Source organism: Anoplophora glabripennis, unplaced genomic scaffold (genome assembly GCF_000390285.2).
Source record: "Anoplophora glabripennis isolate ALB-LARVAE unplaced genomic scaffold, Agla_2.0 scaffold986, whole genome shotgun sequence".
NCBI lineage: Eukaryota > Metazoa > Arthropoda > Insecta > Coleoptera > Cerambycidae > Anoplophora > Anoplophora glabripennis.
Window position 1 is genome coordinate 22,674 of NW_019417151.1, and position 10,055 is coordinate 32,728.

General features: G+C 47.5%; 2 protein-coding genes across 2 annotated transcripts; one reads left to right on the plus strand and one right to left on the minus strand.

The window, feature by feature from the left end:
• Positions 1 to 907: 907 nt before the first annotated feature.
• Positions 908 to 2,886, plus strand: LOC108910653 (uncharacterized protein K02A2.6-like). Its single transcript, XM_018715341.1, has 3 exons — positions 908 to 936; positions 1,603 to 2,643; positions 2,688 to 2,886. The coding sequence occupies exons 1-3, from the start codon at positions 908 to 910 to the stop codon at positions 2,884 to 2,886; spliced, it is 1,269 nt and encodes a 422-aa protein (XP_018570857.1).
• A 5,522-nt stretch (positions 2,887 to 8,408) lies between these two features.
• LOC111692170 (uncharacterized protein K02A2.6-like) lies at positions 8,409 to 10,021 on the minus strand (the record flags this gene model as incomplete). Its single annotated transcript, XM_023455979.1, is given in 1 exon segment — positions 8,409 to 10,021. A coding segment is annotated over 1 exon segment (1,002 nt), but the record flags the coding sequence as incomplete, so codon positions are not given.
• Between the last annotated feature and the right edge of the window lie 34 nt (positions 10,022 to 10,055).

Here is a 10,055-nt window from a genome sequence, read left to right on the forward strand (position 1 = left end):
CCCTGAGAAGACGCGGTCCAGGTCTTCTCGTGGTGGCGGTGACGCGGTCGCTTTTAGGGCGGCTACTTCTTGAGTAAGGTTCCTCACAGCTTGGACGAGCAACAGGCTCGTATCCATGGTCACGGTGGTTTCTAAAGATTCATTACGTGTTTTGTTTGGGCGCCACTGGGTTTCTGCTACGGCGGACTCACCCAGAACCCTTATTGGAGTTTCGTCGAGTCTGTAATCCCATATGCGCTCTGGTGACGCTGTCGACTGCAGGACGCGGGCCGCGGACCTGACGAATCCATCGTCCAACCGCTCGTACGCGTCGTTTCGACCTAACACGCTAGCCCCACGTTCCGGGCCGCCATGTAACGTCACTCGACCTCGGTGACGAAGTTGGACGCCGTCCGCGACGACGTCCACCCCAAACCGACCGTCGCGCGCTTCACGGCCTAGCTCTGCATGCGCGACTCTCTCTCGTAGCGTCCCGTCGAAACACGCGTCCATCGTTGCGCGTATAGGTTACTTCTCGTGCCAGACGCGAAATGCCGTCCCACGTTGCGAATTCTTTTATAAATCAGACTTTGTCTTTGTCTTTTTTCCCCCGGGAAGATATGGTTGTTTTTCCACCCGCTTTTTAATTATTTTTACTTTTTTTCTTTTACTTTCTCCTTCTGTTAAGGGAATAATCTTTTCCTTAACAAATTCTTTTAACTTATTCTTTTGTTTTTGAAAAAAACCTTTTTTTCTTTTTATCTGCTAATATGAAATAGAACGCCGAGTTTAATGTTACTGGTACTCCGAAAGCAGAACCAAGAGCCTTGTCGGAGGAGTCACTCTAGTTTGTCGACCACGACATACACCTCGAAACGCAGAGTCGAGAGAGAGCCGGCTAGCCTTTTTATATGTTTCTGTCAACGCTATGGTTTTGGTTTACACCAACTTGCGCTCGTATAACTACTTCAAGCCCCACGTTGCGTCGCTATGTCAACGCTACGCTTTATATTTATTCTAGTTGGGCTCGGAAATGAGTTGTCTGAGCTTTGGCTAGTGCTGACCTAAACAAAAACGCCGATACAGTTAGAGCGGGTCGTGAGTTTCGTAGGTGTTGGGGTCTATCTCATCCGAGATAGGTTCGAAGCAATGAAAGTAATGTCCGAGCAATATAAAAATTTAGAAAAATTGAGGAAAGTGGGAGATGATTCAAAAGAAATTTAATTAAAAAAAAGTTTTAAAATTTTTGTCAGGCGCCAGTAGATTTTGAAGTGAATCTACAAACTTTAATTTCCTAACCGGATTCCTCTTAAATCTAGGTCAGGTATGTATAACTGTGGATCCTTTCTGATCCTGAAGGTAAATGAAAAATAATTTATGCTAAAATATTTTTCTTGTAAGATAATGGACTGAGTTCCCTTTTGAATTTAAAATTTTTTATAAAAAAAAATTTTCAAAAAAGTATTATCAAAAAGTTCTTTGGAAAAACTAAGTTTGACAACAAAAAAAAAATATTCAGAAAATAATTTTTCTGAGGTTAGGTGCGAAAAGTAAATTTTGAGTTCAAAAAAAAATTTATTTTGAAAAATTNCACACAGCGCAATCACCTTTCGAAGTTTTCAGTGTAGATGTGTTAGGACCCTATCCAGTTACCCCACGGGATAACAAATACGTTCTTATCGTCGAGGACCTATTCACTAAATGTACTGAAGCCAAGCCCGCTTCAAATTCTGAAGCTGCTACTATTTGCCAATTCCTAGAGGATGAAATTTTCGCGAGATACGGAGACCCTAAGGTAGTCATCTCCGACAACGCGACAGTGTTCCAAAGCCAGAAATACCTCAACATGTGTCAGCGCAAGCAAATTCAGCCATATCACACCGCCATCTACTTCCAACGAGAGAACCCCGTTGAACGAAAAGTTGCCGATTTCAAAACCATTCTGCGAGCCCTCATGTACATTCAACAACGGCGGCGAAATTGGGATCAGCAAGTACCACGTGCCCTAGCAATACAGCGCCGACGCAAAAACCGAGCCACAGGAGAATCACCGGCAACCGCCCTCCTAGGATATGAAGCGGCCGCTCAAGGGGGCTGGGAAATTCCAGAATTTCAAAGAAGACGAAAGCGACCCCGAGAAGTCGCGAGGTTGAGGCGCCAAACCATCATCGCTCGACAACTCGATTTCAATCAAAATACCTATCCAGGTCGAGACGATGAGCCTACCATCACCTTCCAAGTCGGTGACATGGTAATGGTAAAAGAGCACAACCCGCCGGATCCTTTCGCACCTACATGGGCAGGACCGTTTCCAATAGCCGTCCGAAACTCGCCACAAATATACGAGGTAGACAAGTATGGAAGGCAATTCAAATATCACGTCGATCAATTTCGACCGGCACCGCCAGGGAACCCTCCGCTGGAAGAGGACGATTCCAGCGACGAAGAAGATGACGACGATAATGCACAACACCCGAACAAATTACAGTCACCGCAGAAGTACACGCCGCCCCACCAACTCCAATCAAATTCCGTATCCGCAAGGTACCAGGCGAAGATGGAAACCGTCGCCGATACCAAGTCATTAACAGTCAGCCACTCGACCAAATCCAAGTCGTCGAAACCCAAAGTCCACTCGACGAAAGGGGGGAGGTGTTGTATAATGTGAGCGAGCGAACTTCAGATTTCGACTATCTTTCGAATCCAAGTTCCAACGCCCGGAACAGCGCTCCAAGACGAGCTCTCTATGCAGAACCTAAAGCCATAACAAACATATTCCACGATGTTTCTAACACTGAAGCCGAAGCCGCTGTCAGAGGAGAAAGTAAAAATTTCACCTATGTTTCCAATCCAAACCTCAAAGTCCAGCACCGAGCTCCAAGCCCGATTTCCAACATAGGACTCTAACAATTGGTTATAAGTTTGCGAAAGGCTGTAATATTGACTGTATAGGCTTTAATGTCGCAATTAAAATTTGCAGCGTCCCACAACAGAGACTGGCCGGATACTGCGATCCGGTTAAATAACTGCAAATGCCCGCAGTTGACGATCCATCGCGATAGGGGATTCGCGGCCTTGATCCGCGGTTGATTTCCGGGTTTTTTATGCGATTTTTCTTCCTCTTCTTGACCGGTGCTCCCCTGCAAGGCCGGCGACCATTGGAAAGTGGGTCGATTTCGTGACTGGAAGGTGGCTGCTGGCGCGTTGTCGGCTTCACATCGGTCGTCCTCGATGTGGTCCATCTCGTCTCCATCACCAGGGGGCGCCTTTTTGACGATTTGCGGCTTCTCGCAGGTGGATTGGAAACATCGGCGATTTTTGTATTTCGGCTGGCTTGGCTCAACTGCGGCTCTGCGATGTTGGAAATCTGAAACATAGTCGTTTTGTTTGTTTTCCTTGGATACTGCTTCATCTTGGTTCGAGGCGGCTGGATGGTAGCCGGATTCGAAACCTTGTCGATTTTTTCTCTCTTCGCTCTGGTAGTGACATCGGCTTTGCGAATGGAAGCTTTGTGCAAATTATAGCTTAGGATTTGGTTTGTGTTACTGGACATCGGACTTAGGACGTTGTCCGGGGTTCTTGGATTCGGAATGGAAACTTGGGTGAAAATTTTACTTTCTCTCCTGACAGCGGCTTCGGCTTCAGGATTAGAAACATTATGTAAGTTAATGCTTTGCCTTCGATTTCTNTTCACCTATCTTTCCAATACCGATCCTATATCTCATATCATTCTTATCCAAATTCCCTTTGTTAGAGTCAAACCTCTCTTACATCCTATCTAAGGGAACGACAAGTTGTTACAAATTAGATCGCGTCCTCTCACCTAGCCATGCCTAAGCGCAATATTACCAGGTTTGCTACACCTGGAGGAGAGTCTAGCGCGACAGCGCGAGAAGCATTTAACATGTCCAGAAACCCTGAGAGCCGCAACCTAATGGTAAGTGCAACACGGGATGATGAGGTACGACGACAGCGTTGTCTCCTTCGAAGCCCCTCCTGGTGATCGCCGAAAGCCCCGAAAGCCGTTATGTCGCGATCCTCCATACCGGTGACCTCGTAGAGTAGTATGCCTTGCGAGTTACTCGAATCTACCTTGTTTTCGAATTCTTTTTCTAAAATACGAAATTCTTTTTTGTTAGGTTGGCGGACAGCCTAGGCTGGCCGCCGAGATAGGTGTGCAAGTGTGTGAGTGTGAATGTGTATTTGGCCCCTTGGCTCTTTTCTACTATGTTGGCCTGCCGGCTCTTTTTGGTAATTGGCTGTTTTCGTGGGAGCTTTCTTTTTCCCTTTTTATCATTTCTTTTTTTTCCGGTAACTTCTTTTCTTAATCTTTTTTTTTCTTTTCTTTTCTATTGATCTTTTTCTAACTTATTGTGTTTTTTTTATGTTATTTAATCTTTTTCTATTTTTATTTAAATTTCGAATTCTTTTTATTTGTGGAGTCACTCTCAGGAGTATGGTAGGTAAAGGAATAAAACAAAGTTGATTGGTGATAACAGGAAATCTCAGTGCCAAGCTTTGGTGCGATGTTGCACGGTGCGAGGCTGGGGCGAGAGTGAGCTGCGGAGGTCGAGTACCCTGTCGCGGTCGCGAGGGCTTCCGCGATTTTCGTGGAAAAAGTCAGCGCGAGAAATCAGGGAAACAGTTTTGTTGAATTGGGGGCGTGGAAATCGGCCCGGATTGGTGGAGACGCCGTTTTGGGGCGTGGCCTGGGGAATCGGGTTCCAGATAAATAACGCGAGCCGCGATGGTCTCGAGAGCAATTTTTGGATAGTCTTATGAGAGTCCTGTTGTGCGTAATTTCGGTTTCTTTTGGAAAAAAGGATTACGAATCGGTATTAGCTACGTCGGGTGTTCTGAGGGAACGGAAATAACCCCGAAATAGTAGAATCGCAGTGAAAATTGACTTTCGTATTGGGAAAATTGCCAAAAGTCGTTTTCTTGGAACTATTGAATAGTTCGAGGTAGAATTTCTAGTAGGAAAAAATAGACATTAGCGAGTTAATAGTATTGGAGAGACTAAGATATATTTTATATTTACCTGTAGAGTCGCGAAGACGGTTCGGGGAGTTGAGATAAGTAAAATTGGTTCGCGAAGAGTCTAAGTGTCGTTGAATTGCATCATCTAGGAGATCTTCAAGTCTGAGCTGAAACAAAGTATTATTAGTGTATTAAAAACTTACCGACAATATATGTGTCTAGTGTGACGTCTAGCGTTTCTTTCTGCATCTCTGTTTTGGCGATACCATCAGTATTGCTTCCTGGTATTAACTCAATAGGTACTGAAGTGTAAAGAATTCGATTATTAGTACCTTAATCTGTAAGCCAGAGGGCTGAATGTATGTAGTCAGAAAATTATAGATAAAAACTTGACTTTAAAGTGAGAACTAATAATAACTTACTTAATTTGACTAAATCAGAGTGCACCAAAGTAGGACCAAACTCAACGTGGACCCAGAGAGCAGACCGTAGTAAAAACGGGTAAGTGAGAACTGTGGGGGTAAAAGTAAACTCTTGAGACTTTGAACTTTTGATAGAGAGTGTTGAGACTTTGAGATAGACAAAATCGTAAAGATAGAGACTAGTAGTGAAACGTATTAAGTAAACAACTTGGTGGGTAACCTAGCCGCGGAACTAGTATTTCCAATTTTGTATAAAACTTGTATTAACTTGTAAAATGACATCAAGAGAGAGATTTGCTGCTTGCGCACTCCAGCCGGAGCGCGTCATCGAGGAGGCTCGGGTAGAGGAATCCCTAACCTCCACTGAATCTTTAGAGGGAGTGTTTAATATACAGGGGGAGATCGAAATAGAGGGCGCGATGGCACCAGTCCGGGATCTAGGGGGCATGCGTCCCGGAGTTACCTTTCCTTACTCTGAAAATGTAGAATCTAACAATATTTACCCGGAACAAGAAGCCGGAGGGTCCGTCGGCCTCCCGGGCGCATGCGCAAACGTTGGCGCAGCGATCCGAAGGCGCGAACGAGAACAACCCCCGCCTTTTATAGGGTTCGGTGCCATACAGTTAGGCTCCGCCCACTAGAACGTCGGAGTGACGTCACACGCCGCTCCGACGACAGCGTTGATATTGGTNTAAATTGATTTAAGCATTTTTGCATCGCATTAAACCCCGTGTGGTTTTTCGCATGTAATTGCTGCATGCGCTACGTAATTTCCACAGCCTAAATTCTCGCATTTTTCTAAATTACTCGCCACCGAGGTCGCGGTAATTTATAATTAACTTCAATTCGCTTTTTGATATACAGGGTGTACTCCAAGAGTCAGTTGCCTGGGCACCAACCCACAATTGACTCAGGATAAGAATTTGAGGACAAGTCTAACGTCGAGACGCGTAATTTTCATTACGAGTCTATAAACAACAACCACCGCAAAGAATTCGAAGTCTGCAATTTTTATTGCGGACTCTAAACTTTTCCGCCGTGGCAATCGCGTGCCTCTATGAGGGAAAAATCACCAGTGGAGCTAATTGACCGTTGCCGAGCGCTTGCAAGGATTTACGGTCTCTTAGCCCCCACAGAAGCTAGAACAGGAGCAACACACCGAGAGGCTTTGCACTGAGTTCGACGCCGGCGTCAACTCTAAGCCCTAGAAGCACCAAGACAGAGCCAGCGTTCTAACGACAGGGCGTGACAGTAAATCGCCCTCGAGGAAGCGACTAGGCCCAAGCAAGAAGTAGACGACCATCGGTCACCCGTGAAATATAGCTTCGTGCTCGACTGGCACGTCGTAAACCGGGCATACGTGCGGCCAGTTTCCGGAAACTGATGAGGTGGTGAAGATTCGCGCTCGCGTTTCGCGTTAGGGACTTTGCTGTGCGCACCACCGGCACAGGGAGGTCCTTAAGGAAGCAGGGAGAGGGTTTCTGACCAAATTCCACCAAAATTTCAATCATGGAGCATCGAAGAAATGGCGCCCAACGTGAAGGGGCCTCGCACGATCCTGCTACAAGCTACCCCAGATGGCGGGATATGCTAGAAAGTAGCTACCACCTACCTAGAACACCAAGAGCGCGGAGTCCTGACTTGGTGGACTCTGGACGCCACAAGACCCGGCGAGGTACCTGTAGCAGCACCGCGACGCTCAACGACGCCGCGCCACCAGGAGCGCACCCAGGAAGTCACCGCTGATGTCGAGCAGCGGCTGGCCACTCGCGCGATGCTGTTAGCCATAACAGCGTTGACCGAGAGGACAGAGGCCCTGCAGAGGCAACAGTTCCCCCAGAAACCCGAATTCGAGTTTCACGACAGGGAAGACGAAGATCCAGAGGCGTACCTGCGAAAGCTGAGCTCGACGGGCCTCGAGTGAAAACCAACCGTGTACCAGTAGCGCCGCGAGTGCAACGAACCCCCAGAAGCTTGCTTACGCATGGCATGCACAGAGACGTTCCCCGCGCGCGTTTGCATGGCCAGAAAGCATGGACTTTTGCACCCCTTTCTTTCTTTTGCATTTTGCATCCCCACCGCATCGCATTTTTGCATAGTGCAATCTGCATGCTTAATTTTAAAACTATATAACCATAGCTAATAATCGTTTCATATGTTATAGAGTTGAACCACGGACCTGGCGAGAAGGAACCACCGTCGGGGCCGCCCTACGCCATCGACGCCGTCCCCACCGCACCAGATCCGGGATCAGGGCGGTCCAGGAAGACCTGCGACCTTTTTCCCCGTCCCTAAGTTCCCTCCTGCAGGTTTCTCGCTCGCTCTTCCTGCAGGCAGTAATCGAGCTAGCGGATTAGTTTTAAATAAAAATGAAAACAAACAAAAACCCAAAAAAATGCACAGAAACAAAAACAAACAAAAAAAAAACAAAGGTGCTAAGGCAGCCTGAACTTGGAGGTACAGTACGAGGGAGGTGTCGTGGACGCGAATTTCAGATGCTGTGACGTCACCGTTTAGTTTCCCGTCCGCCTGCTTTGAGTTGGGCAACGGGCATGTCTCCTTCGTAGTCCCTCCAGGAAACCGCCGAAAGCCCCAAAAGCCGTTATGTCGCGATTCTCCATACCGGTGACCTCGTAGAGTAGTATGCTTTGCGATTTACTCGAATCTACCTTGTTTTCGAATTCTTTTTCTAAAATACGAAATTCTTTTTTGTTAGGTTGGCGGACAGCCTAGACTGGCCGCCGAGATAGGTGTGCAAGTGTGTGAGTGTGAATGTGTATTTGGCCCCTTGGCTCTTTTCCACTATGTTGGCCTGCCGGCTCTCTTTATAATTGGCTGTTTTCGTGGAAGCTTTCTTTTTCCCTTTCTATTATTTCTTTTTTTTTATTGATATTTTTCTAACTTATTATTTTTTTTATGTTATTTAATCTTTTTTCTATTCGTCTTTTATTTATATTTCGAATTCCTTTTTTTATTTGTGGAGTCACTCTCAGGAGTATGGTAGGTAAAGGAATAAAACAAAGTTGATTGGTGATAACAGGAAATCTCAGTGCAAAGCTTTGGTGCGATGTTGCACGGTGCGAGGCTGGGGCGAGAGTGAGCTGCGGAGGTCGGGTACCCCCGCCTTTTATAGGGTTCGGTGCCATACAGTTAGGCTCCGCCCACTAGAACGTCGGAGTGACGTCACACGCCGCTCCGACGACATCCCCCCGGTCCGAGACTTTGCACTGGGATTGTTCCTGACTTTATTGAACAATAAAATCAAAATCCCATACAAAAATCTGAAACAGGTACAAGAACATAAAATGGTTAAACAACAAGTTAAATAATCATAGTATAAGGAAAATACAACGTATATACATGTAAACAACAAACATAACAAAATTTTTCAAAAACAGTTAACAAAAGATAAATTTCCAGTCAAAAATAATATTTACAAAAATTTCAGGTGACGATCTGCAAGTGCTGTTCGACCGTATGACAAAGGTTTTTGTCGATTCAACTTGCAAAACGTGTTATCAAAATAGAATCGAGTCCAAATTAAAGTTTTTGTCGAAGCACTCGTGGTGTCACCGGCGCACCGACACCGATTCCGCGGCACTCGCGTCGTTCGCGGCACTTGCCGTCACTGCGCGCACTTACACTTCCCCGTAGGTGGACGTGCTGGCGATGTTTGGGTCGGGGTCGTCGGGTGGCTCGGCGTGGGCTGCATCGCTGGCCGAGGTTGACGGCTCGAAGTTGGGACTGCTGCGGCTCGCTGTGGGAGACACGATGACCATTACGGACCGACGCCTACGTGGTCGACCTCCGGGCTGCGGCGGCGGTCTGGTACTGGGATGCCATACTCGTGTACGGTATAGCGGCTCGTGGGGAACTGAGCAGCTTGGCTGTGGTGACGTCGGAGTCGTGGGTCGGCTAGGCAACTCGACACGGGCTGGAATGTCAGGAAGTGGCTCGGGGTGAACCACCACGTCATCTTCGTCCCCAATACGGCTGGCAGTGCCGTCGTCGTCGGGTTCTCCAGGCTCTGGAGGATCGGCTGGGGCCTCGTCCATGTCGTTAGCTCGGGGAGGAGGTGGTGTACGTAGATCGTCGACGTGGATAGGCTGAGCGTTGCCATTTTGATCTACCACGTACACGCCGTCGCCCAGGACCTCGACGATTGGGTATGGCCCTGACCATTTGGGTGCGAACGGCGGGTTGCCAGGTCTGGTTTTGGTGAGGACTAAATCTCCTCGTTGATAATGACGTGGGGCTTCTCGAGGCTCAGGGAATAGATTTCTCTGGTAAACTTCTTGTCGGCGGCGGGCTCTGGCTAAACGTTCGTTGCGGGGTTCTGGTGGTGGTCTGGCGGCTTCGGGTATCACCCAATCCCCAGGACGTCGTATATTTTGGCCAAATAGCAACATGGCCGGCGAAGCTCCCGTGGCGGCGTTGGTTCGAGTGCGCAAAGCAAACAAGGCTTCTGGCAAGGCCTCTTGCCAGCGCGCTGGACGCTCGATGACCAAGGCGCGGATGGTCTTCTTGAGTTCTTGAATACGGCGTTCTACCGGGTTGGCCCTCTGATGATACACTGGCGCCGTGTAACCCTGTATGTGATTGGTTTCCATGTAATGGGTCCATTTTACGGACTGATAGAGACGGGCGGCGTCGGTGATAATGCTCGCTGGATAC